Source organism: Macrosteles quadrilineatus, unplaced genomic scaffold (genome assembly GCF_028750875.1).
Source record: "Macrosteles quadrilineatus isolate MER2022 unplaced genomic scaffold, UCM_ALF_1.0 Scaffold_2__2_contigs__length_208266976, whole genome shotgun sequence".
Lineage (NCBI taxonomy): Eukaryota > Metazoa > Arthropoda > Insecta > Hemiptera > Cicadellidae > Macrosteles > Macrosteles quadrilineatus.
The window spans coordinates 49,819,853-49,841,098 of record NW_026542595.1 but is presented as its reverse complement, the minus strand read 5'-3'; the positions used below and the strand labels follow the sequence as shown (position 1 = coordinate 49,841,098).

The window sequence follows — 21,246 nt, the reverse complement described above, 5'->3', positions numbered from 1 at the left end:
ACTTACCAAGACGCTTTGAGAGTTCTTAACTCAATTTACATCAAACAAAAGAATGAAATATTCTCAAGATATTTAGTAATGACTAGAAAACAGCAACAAGGTGAGACTATTGACAAATATGTGTCGGAACTGAAACTTTTGAGCCAAGATTGCGTTTTTGAAGCTATTAATGCGATTCAATACAGGGATCATTACATTCGTGATGCTTTTATCAATGGCTTAGCCTCGTCATACATACGACAGAGACTATTTCTTGAAATGGCTCAAGCTCAAGTCGAGAGCTATCCAAAATCTATGTACGGAATGCAAACTTGTGCAACGAATGAATTGGCAAAGCAAGCTTGTCAGTACGAATTCCCACTACAACAAAAGGAAGAAGCGACTGTTTCCGCTATTAAAAATGTTGATGGCAAGTGTTATTTTTGTGGGCATGATAGACACTCTAGAGATCGCTGTCCAGCCAGAGAAGCAACTTGTGGGAAATGTAACAAGACAGGGCATTATGCGAGAGTCTGTAAAAGTAATCCAACTCAACATTTTAAAGTAAAACAGAAAACGTCTAGTACATCAGCTGCACTAATAGCAACTACACATAATACATCTGTATTGAAGGACTCTTCAGTTGAAGCTAAAGTGAATGGCCTGAAAGCAAATTGCTTAATAGACACCGGGAGTACATCAAGCTTTGTAAACTTGAAGTTTGTTCAGTTAAACAAAATTAAAATGTATAATGAAAGTGGACAAGTATCACTAGCTGCTTCTAATATGAAATCAAACGTCCACAGGTTTGTTAAAATCAACCTAAATATGTTGAATCACAATTACAACAATTTTAAGTTGACTGTTCTTGAAGATCTTTGTACTGACGTGCTTATCGGACATGATATCATGAAACTCCACTCAAATATACAGGTTTGGTTTGGAGGTAAGAAACCTCCTCTGTTGGTGTGCTCCTGTGCCAAAGTTGAACCACCCAAACTATTCTGCAATTTAACTCCAGATTGTAAGCCAATAGCCACAAAACCACGACGTTACTCAGATGAAGATATGCAATTTATAAAACAAGAAATGGAAAGACTACAGACTGAGGAGATCATTGAACCTAGTTCGTCACCTTGGCGTGCACAAGTGTTGGTTGTTACAAACGACAAAGGGAAGAAGCGACTGTGTGTGGACTATTCGCAAACGATAAACAAATTTACTCTGTTAGACGCCTATCCCTTACCAAACATAGATGATCTAGTATCCACTGTAGCGACGAACAAGGTTTTTAGTGCCATTGATCTAAAGCAAGCATACTATCAAATACCAATTTCTGACGAAGAGAAGAAGTACACTGATTTTGAGGCTGCTGGTCGTCTTTTTCAATTCAGAAGAATCCCATTTGGCGTAACCAATGGGGTGGCATGTTTTCAAAATACCATGGACCAAATCATTAGAAAAGAAAAACTGAATGGAGTGTATGCCTATCTGGATGATTTGACCGTATGTGGAAAGGATCAAAAGGATCATGATGAGAATCTAAGAACATTTTTAGATGCTGTAACTAAGTATGGACTTGTAATCAACAACGAAAAGAGCAAGTTCAACCAGTCTTCAATAACCTTGTTGGGACATTTAGTTTCCCATAACTCTATTCGACCTGATCCAGATCGGCTAGAATCTCTACTGTCACTTCCTGTGCCCAAAGACCAAGTTTCACTAAAGCGACTCCTAGGATTTTTCGCTCACTATTCAAAATGGATACATCGGTTTTCTGATAAAATAAAAAACCTGACACAAGTCAATTCTTTTCCTTTGTCACAGGAAGCGGTTGCAGATTTTGAAGCCCTCAAACTTGACATTGCAAACTCAGTAATTACTCCTAGGAATGGGCAAGAGCCACTGGTAGTGGAGACTGACGCATCTGACATAGCCGTGGCAGCAACTTTGAGTCAAGATAATCGACCAATTGCTTTTTTCTCACGGACTCTAAACAAATCTGAGAAGCTGTATTCAGCTGTTGAAAAAGAAGCCGTTGCCATTGTCGAAGCCCTTCGAAAATGGAAATCATTTCTTATCGGAAGAGACTTCAGATTATACACGGATCAGCAAGCTTTATCATTTATCTTTGACAAGAGGTATACGAGCAAAATCAAGAACGATAAAGTTATCAGATGGCGACTAGAGCTAACACCTTATCAATATGAAATAGTGTACCGACCTGGTAGGGAGAATGTAAAAGCAGATACGCTCTCTCGGGCATATGCGGTTCGCTGGGACAATGCTAAGTTGTTTGAATTACACAAATCTCTCTGCCATCCGGGAGTCACTCGAATGTTTCATTGGATTAAAACTAAAAATCTAAACTACACTCTGGATGATGTAAAAAGGATGACGTCAGCTTGTCAAACATGTGCAGAAGTGAAGCCAAGATTTCACCAATTCCAAGGCAAATTGATAAAGGCAACCACTCCCTTCGAACGTCTAAATTTTGACTTTAAGGACCCTCTTCCATCAACAACCAGAAACCGTTACCTTTTAACCATGGTGGACGAGTATTCTCGTTTTGTATTTGCTTACCCCTGTAAGGACATTAGTTCAGCAACAGTTATCAGATGTTTTCCAGATCTATTTTTTATGTTTGGAGCCCCGTCCTTTGTACATTCAGATAGAGGTTCATCTTTCATGTCGCGAGAGCTGACGGACTTTCTTCACAAGTACGGAGTAGCTACAAGTCATACGACACCTTATAACCCTAGAGGGAACTCTCAGATTGAACGCTTCAATGGAACAATATGGCGAACCATCCTACTAGCTTTGAAAAACCACAACCTGCCAGTTGCTGCGTGGGAAGAAGTATTACAGGAGGCACTTCACTCAGTCAGATCTCTTTTATGCACTGCGACAAACTGCACACCGCACGAAAGATTCTTTATACATAGCAGAAGATCTACCAATGGAGACTCCTTACCATCTTGGCTATCCGCTCCTGGTCCTGTCCTGCTTAGAAAGTTTGTAAGATCTAATAAATATGATGACCTTGTGGAGCCAGTTCAACTTTTGGAATCAAATCCACAGTTCGCTCTCGTCAGAAGAAGAGATGGGTCAGAATCACAAGTATCCCTGAGACATCTTGCACCCGCTGGCCTACCTCCTGGTGATCTACCTCATGATGACAACACTACTGAGAGAGAGATTGTTGAAAATATAAATTCAGACATTTACCACAATGAAGTTCAAAATGAAACTCAACAAACGGTATCTCAGACCTCAACTTCAGAGACGGCTGTGGGGGAATTACGTCCAAAGAGGAATGTCAAGCCTCCGTCATATCTAAAGGATTACATATGCTATACCTACCTTGAAAACTAGTGGGGGAGAATGTGGTGATGTGAACATTATCACCTGATAATATTTATTATTTGATTTGTTTGTAAATATTGTATATGTTCTTAACTAAAACATGGTTGTAATTTTGAATGAATAAAAGCCATACTTTTGGTTTACTAAGTCTTTCTTACAACAGTTAGTCAAAGGGTTTTTAAAATTAGAATTTTACGCAGAGGGATTATCATTACACTTTAGCACTCCCATCTAACAGCTGCCAGGTAAGATCGCTTCTTTTGCATCACCAATGGGTAGTCACGGTGTACAGTGTCGTGGCCTTGTGTATGCACGCGTATTTTGTTGACTTTGATAATTGAAAAAGATTGCTTCATTTGAAAGATGAAGTGAAAGTTGAAAGTGATGCAAGGTCAGCGGCCGGCGGGGCATGAGGCCCTTCCCACTTGCCTCTGAGCGGCAGAGTTTGGTTTGGCCGGCCTAACCAAACGGTGTGGCGGACAACTGGAGACAACTTCACTCGTATTTACGCCTGCAAAATGTAGGATACTTTACCAAAGCACTGCCGTATTGCGGGCTGACTAGAGAACGTTTTCTCCTTCACCCATAGTAGTAATTGTACAAAATACACTTGCTTGGCTACGGAAAATAATTATTCAATTTTCATATCTATTCCGTATTACAACTATCAGCAAAGATATTTTATATTACTTCTTTGCGACACTCAAAAATTAATTCTACTTTCGGGGGAAAAACTACAAGAATAGTCCATTTTTACATATTTCATACAATAACTTGCTTATTATTAGGGATACGATCTCGGACCTAATATACATTATTGTAGTCCATATTTTTAGGATTACAACGACGTTTTAACCGATGTTCTATCTTTTACCGTTTTCTAAATATCAGCGTTTTAATGCATAGCGCACTCCGCCATGTTTACCCCCTCCCATCAACCTTATCGACCACTTTTGAAATAGGCGACATACGTAATTTTCATCACCACAGCCCATATTACAATAATCAGCAATAGCATTGCGTACTACTTTCATGCATGCTCAAACCCCCTCAGCTCCTGGACTAATATAATGAAGAACGCCTTTAAAGATTCCTATAAACGATGAACGAGTATCAATACAAAGCAAATGCAAGATAATAAGTTTCTAGCCTAGTGGACTATTTTTAGGACTCGTACACCCCTTAGCCGCCTTCCTAAGATAAACAAATTTATGACGTATGTGTATGTGAGTGAGTGTGTGTATAATTGCAATAATATACTATATTATAATTGGGTAAAATAAAATGTGTAAAAACACCAGTTCATTTAATTTAAAAAACAAACCCTAACTATTTGGCTCACAATGGCATGACATGCCAAGCACGTTATCGGCACTTGTACTTGGGTACCGTCTCCATTAATCGAGAACAGTTGATGGGAGACAAATGCCCTCAAACACCCACTACACAACATTGGGTGCCCACAGGGTGTGCGCAGGCTTCATAACACCGCAGAAGCGACACGTTGCCCTGACTTCCTCTGCTGGTTCACACGCCTCAAGTTGAAGGTTCAAGCATCATTGCAACTCTTCTTCTTGAAGCATCACTTCTGCTAAAGGCATCACACCCTCTCCATGTGTTGTAGGGACCCACTGGTAATCCGAATATAGTCTGTGGTCATCAGGTTCGTTGACTTCTATTTATGTAACAAATTAAATTACATTATTAAAATTAAAATGTAATATTATAAAATAACAGACTGATAAGTAGTTAATGAATAAAAGTATATGAATAAAAAAAGTATGTGCCAGTTTTAATACCATCCATTCGTTTTAGCCTACCATTAATTTGGGACTCATTATTTCAATATTGACAATTTTTTGTGTTGTCAATAGGCAACACTAAATAAAGTGCTTATACCACCATTGGTTACTTAATAAAGTAAAAACTAAAATGTCAAACAAAATAAGAGATGTCTTGATGACTCTAATATAAGCAACCCGTTTAGTTCAAAGACCTAGTTATTTCTAATATTTGAGACAAAAACAGATATGTCGTGTAGGGCTTTGTTGGTGGTGATTCCAAATACTGTATTTGCAAACACAACAAATTACGGTTCGATGACCAGAGGGTCCAGCATTGCAAAAACAATTTAACGGAACAAGAGAATCAAGAGTTTGAGTTCCTTGAAACCTAAAAAAAGAATGTTGTGTTGGGGCGCCAGCTTTCTCTAGGCGGCAGGTAGCTACAGTCCCGACAAGGGTCGCTGCAGTTGTAGCTAAATAATATCGACGGTGGAGGATAGAAATTGTCAAAATAAAAATACGGAAAGTAAATAAAAGAAACGTCTTATAACACTTAAAACATATATTTACGCTTATACTGTTACTCACAAGACGGTAAATATACAAAAACGATGGTAAGTGACTATTGGACAGACACCATAGACGTGACTTAAAATAAAAATGAATTAGTTTAATGTCCTAATTTAGATCTTAAGTTTTACGAAAAAAACCTTATATCAGGTAATTGTGCTTTATGGACAGGCTTCACGTTTAAGTCCCTACCTACCATGTGCGACTCTTGGTTTTTATAATTCAAACAATAAACAGTACCTTATAATATTGTTAGTAAATATTCCAAGCCCCAATGGGAATTATTGCTGGCTTACACGTGGTGTATTGCAACACTTTATTGTTTATAGTTTATATTTATAAAAACCATAATCAAATTCTAACTTTACAATATTTATTTACCACCGTAGTTGTACTACTTGTATTACTGTGTAGAGAAAAAAGCATTTAACCTATCATGGTTTTTATCTGAGAACTGATCAAATAAGTAATGGTAATTTTATGGCACTTTTTACGACATGAAATATCTCAAACTATTTGCAGACTTCAAGTAACCATTTACTTGGTTTAATAATGGCTAATGACGGCTGTTTTGAACTTATAAATAATACCTTTGACCCAATAGTCAATGATAATACTGAATCGAATAAAATCGTGCAATAAGTAAAATCGTGCATTTGGGGGGGGGGGAGATATGAAAAGAAATAACGTATACCATTTATGACATGAAGCGGTGCTAGTTCTACGTCTTATTCCATGTCTTCAGGACTTCCTAAGGTATCTTCGTTTGGCGTCCCTCTTGGGCATATTTTATTGCTGGCAAAGACCAAAAATTGTCCAAGTGACACTTCCCTACGGACGAGTTTTTCCTGCATAGATGATATGTTTTTGTCCTGCAGAATCCACTTGTTTAGTTTTTTTTTTCTGGACGATGGTGCTCCTTGTTTAAAATTTATATAGTTCTTTGTTTCTCTAATTGAGATAGCCAGAATTCCATCTGAAAAGAGCATCACAATTGGAACTGTCTCATTTTATTCTTTTGTGTTTTAACAATTGCTTACTCATTGTTTACTACAATGTAGTTATTAAGCTAAAATCTCTTTAGTTAATTGCAGTCAACGAATTTTGTGTTTGGTTGGTATCTTTTTTAGAGAATTTCCCATATAGGGATTTCCCGTCTGAATTACCGTAGCGAGTGAAATAGACAAATCAGTAGTTGGGCATTGGGGAATCCCTCATTAAACCTGCTCTTTCATCAGAGTCTTTGTCAGCCATGACAGTGTTAGGCCATGCAGAATTGTTGTCTTTGAAAATTGCTACCTTTTCCTTTATGGTGTTTCTGTCTTCTGATGCTGCCAAAAAAATCGACTATTTCTGTTTCACCGTTGCTTTCTTCTATACAAAAAATGTAAAGTGGTATTCTTAAATTTGATAGAATCTACAAACAGCATTTCTGGATAGGCATGAAACAGCCTTTTCATTTCTGTGTCTTGATAAAAAAGGCCTTTTAATATATTGTTTTCGTCAGTAACTAACTGTACAGTGGCATCTTCTCTGTTCCATCGTGCTGTCATGCCACAAGCTTCCCTGCCTCCCATGTTAGCCGACAGTCCTTCACATCTAGATGGTCAAAAGACAGGGGCATTCTGAAGTTGTTACCAGCCACTCTCTCGATTTCTGTTCTAACAGCTGCTGGTAAGATCGCTTCTTTTGCATCTCCAATGGGTAGTCACGGTGTACAGTGTCGTGGCCTTGTGTATGCACGCGTATTTTGTTGACTTTGATAATTGAAAAAGATTGCTTCATTTGAAAGATGAAGTGTAAGTTGAAAGTGATGCAAGGTCTGCGACCGGCGGGGCATGAGACCCTTCCCACTTGCCTCTGAGCGGCAGAGTTTGGTTTGGCCGGCCTAACCAAACGGTGTGGCGGACAACTGGAGACAACTTCACTCGTATTTACGCCTGCAAAATGTAGGATACTTTACCAAAGCACTGCCGTATTGCGGGCTGACTAGAGAACGTTTTCTCCTTCACCCATAGTAGTAATTGTACAAAATACACTTGCTTGGCTACGGAAAATAATTATTCAATTTTCATATCTATTCCGTATTACAACTATCAGCAAAGATATTTGATATTACTTCTTTGCGACACTCACAAACTAATTCTACTTTCGGGGAAAAAAACTACACGAATAGTCCATTTTTACATATTTCATACAATAACTTGCTTATTATTATAGATACGACCTCGGACCTAATATACATTATTGTAGTCCATATTTTTAGGATTACAACGACGTTTTAACCGATGTTCTATCTTTAACCGTTTTCTAAATATCAGCGTTTTAATGCATAGCGCACGCCGCCATGTTTACCCCCTCCCATCAACCTTATCGACCACTTTTGAAATAGGCGACATACGTAATTTTCATCACCACAGCCCATATTACAATAATCAGCAATAACATTGCGTACTACTTTCATGCATGCTCAAACCCCCTCAGCTCCTGGACTAATATAATGAAGAACGCCTTTAAAGATTCCTATAAACGATGAACGAGTATCAATACAAAGCAAATGCAAGATAATAAGTTTCTAGCCTAGTGGACTATTTTTAGGACTCGTACACCCCTTAGCCGCCTTCCTAAGATAAACAAATTTATGACGTATGTGCATGTGAGTGAGTGTGTGTATAATTGCAATAATCTACTATATTATAATTGGGTAAAATAAAATGTGTAAAAACACCAATTCATTTAATTTAAAAAACAAACCCTAACTATTTGGCTCACAATGGCATGACATGCCAAGCACGTTATCGGTACTTGTACTTGGGTACCGTCTCCATTAATCGAGAATAGTTGATGGGAGACAAATGCCCTCAAACACCCACTACACAACATTGGGTGCCCACAGGGAGTGCGTAGGCTTCATAACACCGCAGAAGCAACACGTTGCCCTGTCTTCCTCTGCTGGTTCATACGCCTCAAGCAGGAAACCCACTAGTCCGACGCTCTCCGACACGACACCTTCCGTCAACCCTCCAACACCTTCCGACGCCTTTCCGCAATTTTAAGGCATTAACCCATTGGTCCGACGGGCTCCGACAGTAGGCCTCCGACGAGAAATACACCATCACTCCAACAGTGCCAGTTGCGATGGAAAGTTCTTCGGACGAAGAGTTGTTTGTGATAGCCGCATTGTGTGCTGAAGAGGAAAGACCAAAACGAAGAAAACATAGGTTCTGGGTACACAACATATTTAAAATACGCAATAAGATTGGGAGATGGACCATTATGAAACGCAGTTTGTCACAGGACATGGACAATTTCAACTAGAATTTGTGAAGATTTCACATGGTTGAAGAGGAAGTATGTAGATGTGGAGAAATAACCACGAGTCACGTATTTATAAATTTTTCACTTCAGGAGACAAATAGGAGAGAACAGGAATAAGTCTTTATGAGAAAATAAAACATGATGAGTGACAAGGAAACGATTGAGACATTTAGAAAAGTAGCTAGGGAAATAGGAAAAACCAGGGATACATACAGGAGTTAAAATTTAAAAAAATAAACAAACAAAAAATAAGAAAGAAAAGGAATGAAAACTTGCCCATGAAGGGAAGTGGAAAGGTTAGAGCGAATCTCAATGATCCCTATCGCTCAGGGCGGTATGGGTAAGGGGGTCGTGCTGTTAGGCTTTGGACACATAATGTGTCTATGATTAAGGCTATTTGTACGTAGAAAACACTATTTACATTAAATGTTGATTATATCGATCTGTCATGTACATCTTGAGTATTTTCATAATCTTTGAGTCGAATATTTTTAAGTTATCAGAAATTATGACTGTTATTCGTTTTAAAATAATGCCTGTAATACTTAGCAATTGCTCGAATTCGAGCAACAAGTACACTAGTTAACAAATTATTTTTCAGCTTTAAGTTTTAATTTTCACTTAATAAAAAACCATAGGAGGTGTTAAATTTCAAACAGCCCACTAACACAGCAAATACATTTTTAAAGATTCATTTATTTAAATAAAGTGATGTAAAATACGGTAATAATCTTAACAAACATAAAAAAATAAGTAAACTAATAACTAATAAAATTAAAATAAGTTAAATAACTAACATATTAGAACACTTATTACTGGAGCTTTGCTCGTTTAGTAGGGGATGAGTGAATTAAGACTGAGTCTTCATTGTCCACCTTAAGAATAGGAGATAGTAGATCGGTGTCGTCTTCGTCGTCGACGTTGACTTCAATCCTGTTGTTGCATTCTTGGCTACTCTTGGTATTCTAACTTTGCAAAGGGCGGAACAACTTAGGCCTGCCTTTCTACAGCATGTTGTGCGTCTGCATGAGATGGCGTTTAGCAGGTTTGGGGCAGCAGCGTCTCTACTCATTCTGATGGCTTCCAGTCTTCCATCTTTTCTACACCAGCCCCACTCGATAGGGTCCTTGGCAATCCCCATCCACTGCATGACCTGGTGATATGCTCTCAGGAAGTGGAAATGTCCTGCGTCAGTAGTTGGATGTAGTTTAGCCAGGTTGAGTTTAGTGGCACTAGTCTTCAATTTTCTACAGTGAAGAGAGTTCAACGACTGTTCTCCACTGCCACCAAACAAAGATATCACGATTTTCTCCCCTGCTGCTGAAATTTCTTGGGGGCTGGCAGCAGGGTCCTGAAATATCGCAGACTGCTCCAGCAATGATGGGTCTTTTGTAAAGTTTTCACCGAATTTATCCTTTCCAAACAAAAAATGTTTGAAGTGGTGTCACAGCCTGATATTGCGTGCAGGAGCAAGATACAGCCTTTGGAGGAAGTAGTTGTACTTGTAGGAGGAAGCGGTATTTTGGATGTTTTCCTCTCGCTGGCTTTTTGAGGTAAACATTATTTACGACAGGAGTTGTGCCAGTCAGCTGTACAAGTAGGTCAATGTCTTCTCCCACAGTACGTGGGGGAAAGAGATTTTGCTGTGCAGCATCTTCGGAAGCTTGGTCTTGTGTATATGTTTGACGCTTTCAATACACTAGATAGCAACGAAACGGTTCTTGATCCCTTCATTGGCCAGGAACCTATCCTGAGGTGTAACGTTGATAGTTGTTTTGTTAAACACCACGTCTGGTGATGTGTTTGCCTTGTATCTTCTTTCTCGGTCAGCAGTCTTGGTACCTCGATGAGAAGGGTCTGTAATGTAGCCACCAATAATCGCCATCACATCCGTGCCCTAATGGCGCAAAACGTACTTGACGTAATCCTGGCAAATTCCTGCAAAGGTCAAGCTTCTGTTCCATACAATAACAACCATGGAACGTTGATGTAGTTGGAAGTCTTGTGGAAGTGGCGAGGAGAGAAAGATGTGTATAATAGTGATTTCGTCCCTTTACGCATACCGTCCTCATTAAACAAAGACATAGGGAATGGTGCCAGTTCATACGTTAGGTAGTTCTGCAGATCATCTTCTTATTGTTTCGCTATACACATGCGATTAAACATGTGAGGTGGTCAATAGATAACTTTTTTTTTCATAAAAGCCACGTCTGCAAAAGTTTTCCCAACTATTTTTGCTACATCTGCACCTCCTACTACTTGGGCTTGGTGACACATAACCAAGTCACTTCCCACTATGCCAGAGTTAATGTTGATTATTAGATAAGTTTTAAACTCTTGAAAGTACCGACTTTTTCGATTTTACAATATGGCGGCGGGTGCGGAGGGGGGAAGATTGTGCATTTTGCATTTCAAACACCTATTTACCATCCAAGACAACATATCAAAAATTTAGAACTACCGGACCGTTTGTAAGTTAACAGACCTCTCTCTATTCACTGGACTATAGTACATCTGACCAATTAAATGCATTGATCAAGCCCCGAGGTTATTGATCTCTTGGTATTGGATTTTCTCGTAAAAAGTTATCGGAAATCAAAGTTATTTCCCATTAATTGTTTTATTTGTAAACAACTTTTAATGTAAACTTATCGGTTTATGGGGGTTTATGTTTGTCTCTATTTACTGGACTACTATTAGTTCTTTACTGGAAACGTTGGTTTTGGTCCTAAGTCTGTATTTTTGTGTGTTTGTCTGTTGGTAACGCATTAATGACCTTATTTCTCAGTGTTTCACGGAATGGACAAGAGCACCTTTGATAATGAAAATGTCAACCGGAATAAAGTGTTAAATGGTGAGGTTGAGGTAGTACTTTAAATACATTTAACCATACACATGTATATTTAAGTACATTTATGTACTTTAAGTACATTTAATTTTTTTGTGGAATGTAACTCTTAATTATAGGCCTACCTTAGGGCTATGCCCCATGGATCTATAAAGCATTTTTTTAGTTTAATCAAGTTTAATCATTGGATTTAACATATGGAACACGCGATCCTGGTGACATTTAATTGCGAAGCATTATTTCTTTGGCTTGAACTGTCAGATACTGTATTTGCGAAGGTTTATATATAATTTTTTCCCCAGCATATCTGAAAATATGCAAACCAACTGCTGTTCTTAATATAAGAAGGTTTCAACTAAATACTATAAGATCCCCGTGCGTAGAACGGGCACACAGCTAGTATATTATATATTTGTTTGAGATCTAATGCTTTAGAAACCAGAGAGAACATTATACAGTGTTATACGTAGGCTAAATATGTATAGGCCTAAGTTATAACAATCCAGGTAGGCAGCATAGTATGCTTTAGGCTACTTTACTTTAGCCCCCCCCCACAGGTAAACGGTTTAAGAGGGGGCTATACCGTAATAAAAATATTAGTTGGCATATTAGTATTTTATATTTTTCAATTAATCGCACTAAAAGGCTTTATAGCATTTTCAGTATGCACTCCGTTTAAAGATAAGTAGGTCCCAGCTGTGATACAGCAGTTTTACGACTTACGCCGAAACATGCAGCTCTTCATCACTGATAACATCCTTTATAACCAAGGAGAGTGCTATGTGGTTATCAGAACCCATTTCTGCATGTTCACGGCATCGGATGAAAAATAATGGTCTTCACGATCATTGAAAAACGCTGAGATGAAACGCGTTTTATCTCGTTTAGGGTGATATTGATATTCTCAAACTTTGTAAGACAATTCTTCAACACGAATAACGCTTATATTTGTTGGTTAAAAATAACCGTGAACTAGTTTATATTAGAGTGTAAGGTTACCTGTACACACCATTATAAAAGAAAACTAAGATATTAAATTAATGTCATGTTATATCTATAAAATAGAATATTTCCAATTTAATTCTCTTTAAATATGCAATGCTCATTAGGACCAAGTGTAGTGATATATTGTATATTCTCACAGCAACAGTTTCGAATTGCAATGGTTTCTAGATTTAAGTCTTTATTTTATACAGTCAATAGAACCTTACTGCGACAAGATTGTAAAATCTTGCGAACATTTACTCTTATACATTTGTCTGTGTCGCAAACTTCACACACCCTACGACGCTAGTTCTGGCCCGGAATATATTCACACATTACTTCAGGCTAGTACTAGAGGGTTGCTGTCCTTCTACATGGATAAAATCCATTGGTGATTGGCGAGATTATAAGTGACTAGTAATAATACTAACGATAATCACAACAACGTAGTAAACATATAAGGTGGCTGAGACCAACTGGCTTAATTAAAAGTAAAGTGCAGAAAATAAGTAACTGTGTGTAGGTATAGTTGAAATAGATATTTAAATTACCAGGAATAAACGTAATTTTACAGTGTGAACACTGTTGAAATAATAATTTTAAATCTAACTAATAGTAAACTACTTTTTTGTCAATAAAACACAATATTTGAAAGGAACCAAAATATTAATCTCGTTTTTAGGAACCGTCACGAGTAGTAACAAAGAATCGAGAAAGTTTACGTATTCTGAGCCCTAGGGGACGCCTAACCCAATCCTGTTACTTAAGTTATTGTTAGCAGCGTATTCTAAAATATGCACCAGACCTTTGCCTGCTGTACTTCTCTACTCTCTCTTGAAATGAAATACTCTCTCTGTTTATGGTTGTTTCAATTGCGTCAGTTGGATGCTTCACACTTGTGTTGCCAACTGAACCACAGTTAGATTACAATATGTTCTAAACGATCAATCATACTGTGGTTACTCTAGATGGCAAGCTGATAAAGTTGAATTTATTTTAATTTTAGAAATTAAATCACATTTTAATCGTTATTTCTTCATTATGTTATGTCTGGAAATAAGAAAGCCATATACGTGGATTTGTGACTGCCTAAATTAATTATACATCAATTATCTACGTTTTGTAAATCATAGTGTGTTTGGGAGAATTCATGAGTATAAAGCACCGTATATAAATGACAAAGGTATGTGAAAGATGTATTTCCATAACAGAAGGAGTTTTCCGAGGAATTTAATATTATGTAGCGTGTATGGATACCTTGAAATCTTTATAGAATCATCATTGTGTAAGTGATTCAAGTTATTGTGGAATGCAAAACAATATAAATTAAAGCAGCAGATAAATGCCTTCGAAATTTCAAAAATTGGTTTAGAATGTGATGTGAATGGAAAATGAAAAGAAGTCAAAGATCAATAATGTTAGAAAAATATCAATATAAAAATCAACAGCTTTTAAAAACATGACACTTAGACAGATAATGCTATGATATCTATTTTATGATATCTTTATTTTGTTCCGACCTAAAAGCAAATACTAATTACTCTTTCCATACGAATTTCAATAGTTATATGAATAAAATATCGGATTTATCACATATCACACAATATGATCATCATCTTTTATATTAATTAACTACATTTAACAAACTCAACAAATCTAATCAAATACGTACAAGTTAATCTAGTTGATCCATAGATTATATGTAGTAGTTAATTATAGAGCAGATGGAAATACATTTTGATAAAGAAATGCTGAGTAATTAACTCAGTTTATCGGCCAACTTACTAAACTCTGTTCGCTTTTGCTCTTAAAACTTGTATTAATAACGCCCTTAACTTTGTTTATAGCGCCTATTAATTTTTATGATGCTCTTAAAATTAAAGTATTTTTATCTTAACAACGCTGATAACAGGAACAAAAACTTAAATGTTCAACAAAGTTATGTTTAGGTCCTTCTATAAAGATTACAATCTTGCCTTCTAAACGAAACTTTAAGTGGCTTATTTCTATTTTCATTATTACATGACACTTCATATACATATATATCGGATTTTAAAACTATTTCATAAAAGAAATTATAACATTGTAATTGGGAAAACAGATTAACGCAGCCTAAATCCGGTTTTTCGTCTGTAATATGTAATACCGAACTGATAAACAAGTATAATAGTGTTGTGTCATTTCCTAATAAATAAAATTAAAAAGATTTCTTTCTAATCAGTATGTACAAGTACATATATATTTTTTTTAATAACATAAACAACACAATCTAGATGTAATTTGTGCAAAGCCAACCTAGTAACATTGTCGTCGCTACTCAGACACAGTAAAGGGCAGCGCAAGCCACGCATTAACCATAAAACGTCTCTATAACAACAGCGTTCATGTCCGACACACACCCTCGTAAAATGTGGCGAGTATTATGACGTCATAAACAGGACAAAGAGATTAAGCCTGTTAGAGGCCTCTTTAGTGCAAAATGTGGTTTTAAAACTATTATCCTAGTAAATAAGAGTTACGGGCTAAAACCTTGACAATAATTATAATAAAACCCCTTTTTATTCATACCCTTTTATGGTTCTTGTTCTTTTAGAAACAACATTTTGTATCTTGCAATGTTTCATAATCGCTGTGTTTTAGATGTTATTGTGTTGTATTGGTGTAATTATTTATTGATTTATTTGGTAAGGGTCTTTCACCGCCCCCACATAGCACCGCGCCGGACCATAATGAAAGTGCTAACTAAATATTTTTTTGTACAATATATAGTTGTTACGTTTGTGTTCAAATAATGTGTTAACGAGGCTGTTAGCATTTAAAATGTTTTTTTTAGTCTGTAAGTTGGTTTAACTAAATAATCATAGGACTATTTGGTGGAGGTAAGCCATAAACATTATTATAAATTTTGTTTTAATCCTTGTCCCAGATTTGATAAATTTTTAGTTTCTTTCATCAAGCTAAATTTGGCCCAGGTTAAGAGGAAACTCGTCTAGCTGTAGTAACTTGTATTGGACGAGATAAAATTGTATCCTCGACATCTCTTTTGTGTCTATTTTAAGTGTTCCTTCCGTTGCGCTTGTTCTCACAGCTAGTTTACTCGGAAACAGTTATAGTTTTTACACAAATAATGTGTATCGCACACACACACGTTTAGTCCTTAGACGTAACGCTGCATAAGATATATTTATATTCAGTTTTATGGTATTATAAAAAGTTTTGTAGGGTATTTCAAACATTATGAATAGAAATACGAGAAATTATACTGATAGTATGCTTGTGATACCACCTGTTATAAAAGACACAAACAGGTTTCAGTGTTACGATAAAGTAGTAAAATGAACATTTTTGAGCTGAAGTGAACACACACACACACACACACAAAACCTTGCTCATCGATAACCTTATAAAATTACACCAACATCATAATAAACCATACATCTAGAGAAAAAAGTTACAACTCAAACATGGAAAACAAGAGATGAGATTTGGATAAAGGTTCGTTTGCGTGTAATGTTCATTCGTGTAAATTAAGATACACTTTTGTTTACTACTGACAAATTATCCAGTGAGTTGTATTTATGTTATATTACAATATTAATTACATGTATACCTAAGATATTTGATATATTCATAAATGACATTCGTCAAGATTGTTAGATTATGTAGCCCTGAGGCTTATTGAGCCCTGAGGCTGCCTTCATCTCCGAGTGATTACAGCGATCATTATCTCCAAGGGTCACTTGTCAATAATGCTACACATTGTGTCCTAAATCTACAGCTTGTTTCAATTGATATTCTCGGTATTACAGTGTTATAAGTAGATTAAAGTAAAAGACTTGCTTTTGGTTTAATATTTGAAGGAGAATTATGTATATGCTCCGCTTTACAGTACTTCAGAGGATTTTTATATCGACCTACTTTTCATCAACAGATACATACATAATTGATCAAATCATCATGTTTTGAGATTATGTTTTTTAAAGTTTTAAACGGGTTCAAGATAGAGACATTTATTTTTAACAGGCAGTTTCAAAAGAGAAAATATGTGCATACTTAAGTGTGTCGCGTTTTTGGATATTGATAGTGAATTTCAATTATATTACGAAGCTATGCTTAAAATCAAATAAATGAAGTGAAAAAAAATAAACCTTCTAGCCTCCTATACAGGGTGTCCCGGAACTCTCTACCAATATTTTAGGGCATTAATCCTGGGTAAGAAACATACCTAAATGTCATATTTAAATTGTCCGGAAGTCCTTAGTTACTCACACAGCCGCCATTTTGTTTTTCTTAGTTATTATTTTTTTTCTAAAGAATGGTTAGACATACGAAATGGAAACTTTGCACAAACATTTATGACAACTAGACAAAGCTACAAAAAAATTATGAAGATTTTTCAAATTCATAAAACAAAATGGCGACCATTTAAAACTTTGCTTCTTTAAATAACTCAAAAACAGTTGATTTTATAAAAAAATTAAATGGCCGCAATTTTGTTATATGAATTTGGAAAATCTTCATAATTTTTTGGTAGCTTTGTCTAGTTGTTATAAATGTTTGTGCAAAGTTTCCATTTCGTATGTTTAACCATTCTTTAAAAAATAATTAATAACTGAAAAAAACAAAATGGTGGCTGTGTGAGTAACTAAGGACTTCCGGACAATTTAAATATGATATTTAGGTATGTTTCTCACCCAGGATTAATGCCCTAAAATATTGGTAGACAGTTCCGGGACACCCTGTATATAGTTTCGTCTGATATGAAAAAAATCAGCTCCTATCTTCATAGTTATGTATTAAAAGAACAAACAATAAACTGCCTCCCTTATACCCTAAGGCTTTGTTTAATACGGAAAAGCGTCACTTTCCTGATTATCTGTTAAGCTTTATTTGGTGAAGGAAAATACAATAAACCGTCTCCCATCTTAATAACAGTTTCTTTTATGCGAAAGGTAGGTCCATTCAGAGATTTAATAAGCCATCAACCCTCCTGCCTTCAGTGTCGTCTAATACACAGGCCCCGCTCTTAATCATAGATATATCTTGTTGTATACTGGTGAAAGGTTCACTAAAGGCCCGACCCTGAGGGATATATGTCTCGTTGTAGAGAGGGAAGGTATAATATTTCGTCTCCCCTCCTTCCGCTTTCTACGTTTAATACAATAGGAGGATCCCTCTGATGTACTCATCTGTTTGTACGAGACGTAGCACTGGGGATCACGGATACTGACGTGCTGATAACTCCTCGCAGGGGAGAAATCTTCACCTGGTGTTATAAATGATTTAAAATATGAACCATTAAATCCCTAAAACCGGTTTAACTTTTATTGGAAGTAAAAAATATTGTGTTGCCACGTATTCTGGTTATTCAAACGACACTTAAAAATGTATCAATATGGCAAAACTAAAGGTAATATTATTATGTTGTTACCATTTTATTATTTTAACCAGTTTATTAGTAAACGATAACAGAACTTTGTCACACATATTGTGCACATACGAAGATTAGTTATTTGTAACTGGCAAATAAAATGATCTTTACTTTTAGTTCAGTTAGAATTTAAAGGGAATTAAATGTTTCTTTTGTTTTGTTTCTAAGAAATATTAAAATTACATGTCAAAAACTATATTCAGTTACCAATGATTGGTATATCTTCAAATTATGTTTTTATACTTGTAAAAATTGCCACTGTTATCCCCAGTGTTGTCAACTTTCTCATATTACTATTATTTTGTGTACTAAGTTTCATTCTAGTTAAATATTAAATTATATTTTTCAACTGGCATCTCGAACCTATTTGTAAAACTCAAAAACTTTATATTGGTGTTTTTTACGATCGAATGAAAACATGGTACATTCATTTATAAAATAACTGTTTGTAGATTACGTATTTAAGTGCGAATTCGATCGGGTTCAATTGAAATATTATATTCTTTGGACAGTAGTAAAGTTGAATGGTAGTGGGAGTAACAAATCTGATAACGCTCAAATAATATAATCCCGCATAGACTATAAGAAAAACCTATACATTTTATGTTTCGCTCTCCAAAACTAGAGATTTACTATAAATCATTAACCATTCTTCAGGATATTTACAGAACAATGTTCACATTTTACCTTTGTAGCTGTAATTTTAACCGTTCTCTTTAGCAAGATTATGAAGAGGAGTATTCTTGTTTATAATTTATCGTAGATTTTCTTTTGTAAATAACGTACTTAGAGTGGAACCAGCTAATTTTTAGAATATTTCTTAGAAACAAAACAAAAGAAACATTTAATTCCCTTTAAATTCTAACTGAACAAAATGGAGACCATACTAAAAAATTTGGAGTCAAATGTTAGCTTCCACTTCGGATGTTGAGGAGGCCATTTGTTTATCAACAGCACTGTCGTACCATTAGGTTAACTAGGTGTTATTGGCTTTCAAGAAGTACACTAATAAATATTAAATCCCAACACAAACGTCAACAAAACTAACCTATTTAGATAAGCCTTGTTTGATTTGACAATAAACTAATTTACAAAACAGCTGATCGAAATTGTTTGTTTACTCCTATTTGCAAGATTGGTCGAAATAAAACACACGCCCAAACGGCGTTCAGACATTTAATTGGACGAGAAGGGTACAATCTTGATGATGGAGTCATTCGTGATATATTTATCTAGTATGGGAAATCTCAAATACACATTTTATGTTCAGTGTAAAGTATCGAACGGAGCTATAAAGAACGCTATCTTTATGTGTCTTCGTAAGCCTTTCGCTCCGTTTAGACTCAATCGTAAAATGTGTTCGTGTATACGAAAAATAGAATTTGTTAAAATTGTTTCCCATTTGTGTACATGTACATGTAAATAGTTCAGTTTAAACGTACAATTACCTATCTTAGCCAATCTTTGTTTAACATTCATCATGCAACGGCTCAAACAACAATCGTTGCAATTAAAACTCCGAAAAACCGAGACTTGTTAGAGCTCATATGAAAAATTAATAAGTAGAATAGTTGTAAATCATCTTACAATAGATGAAGATTCTTGGAGAATATTAAATGCACATATTGTACACGTTAAACAAATTATATGTAGTATAACATTCAATATAACAACCGAAGACAAATATGACTTCAGGTGTTTGTGTACATAACTTGTAAACGAGATCTTCAAAATTAATAAATTAATTCAAAATCAAAATAATTTAATTACGTTGCTGACATTTACTAATTTTCACCATAAAGTTATTCAGGTGTAATTGATTTAAAATCAATAAAAAAAATTCAGAAACATCTTATTTATATTTATCACACACAGTCTTATTCTCTCGAACTCAAATATTTCAGTGTTCAATTCTAATTTTATATTAAAGTTTAACGACGCGCAACACTTAAGTAAATAAAAGTTCTATAAAATAAATTACATTCACCCACACATTTTAAAATGTCGTATGAACTCTGCTACTGATACAAATTAAAACGTCACTTGATACCCTGACACTTGAGGGGCATCATTGTTTCGAATGTGCCGTGTAGGGGTTTTTTTTATGTCTTGCTTCTCTTTCGATCCACGCCGGTTAAACATATGCCCTAAAGGTAAGGGGGTGTGTGTATGTATTTTTCTGTATAATACTGCATTAGAACCATTCTGATGCTTGAATTTAATACATCAATCAGCTTATCAATGCTTATCTTGCACCTGTTCTTCTTAATATGATCCACCTGACTTGTAAAAAGCGATTAAAACTGCTGTCAGTAAATTGAAAAATACTCTCTGGTATATTGTTATAGATATTAAACGTAAACCATCAATATCTAAGATTTTCTCTCGCCGGCGCGTCAGTCACAGTTGGGAGTTTGTAAAGCAATAGATGTCATCGTCCGCTGTGCCCCAGTCACACTGCTTCCTTTATTAAGACTTCGTTTATTGATGATAAATCTCTTTCGTTCACTGTTTCCAGTCAGCACACATACGCAAATTATACATATAATGTATGTTCAACTTAGATCTACGAGACGCATATAAGAGAGCTAGGTTACATAAAATGTACTTATAATATACGCTCAAATGTCCCACTTTTTGACGTATAATACAAGTCAATTTATGGTCTTCTGTCTGTTGTAGATACAGCAGAGCGCCAATCATCCGAATACCGGTCATGCAAAACGTCTGTTAACCAAAGTCACCGACAAAGGCAGTAATCTCCAATTTACCGCCACGCCAACATTACAAGACCGGCTGGCAGGAGCACATGAGGCATAAGGTTTATATCTTACAGCATAAATTAGAAAAAAGATAAGAAGCCGGCGGCCATCTTAGATTTGCCCACCATAACGTCACCTTAAATGTAAAACCTCGTAAGTCAAAAATATGAAATTTTACAGAGTGAACAAAAAACTGTTTGTTCC

General features: G+C 35.9%; 1 protein-coding gene across 1 annotated transcript; it reads left to right on the top strand.

The window, feature by feature from the left end:
- The first annotated feature begins 430 nt into the window (after positions 1–430).
- On the top strand, positions 431–4,940 carry LOC128984180 (uncharacterized). Its single transcript, XM_054403475.1, has 3 exons — positions 431–484; positions 913–3,240; positions 4,812–4,940. Exons 1-3 carry the CDS (start codon positions 431–433, stop codon positions 4,938–4,940), a joined length of 2,511 nt encoding a protein of 836 aa, XP_054259450.1.
- Positions 4,941–21,246: the final 16,306 nt, after the last annotated feature.

Coding starts and splice junctions, on each gene's coding strand:
- LOC128984180 (XM_054403475.1), top strand. CDS start 431: ATGATAGACACTCTAGAGATCGCTGTCCAGCCAGAGAAGCAACTTGTG. Junction 485..912: donor AGAAGCAACTTGTGGGAAAT/GTAACAAGACAG, acceptor TCAAATATACAG/GTTTGGTTTGGAGGTAAGAA. Junction 3,241..4,811: donor AAAATGAAACTCAACAAACG/GTATCTCAGACC, acceptor GGGTGCCCACAG/GGTGTGCGCAGGCTTCATAA.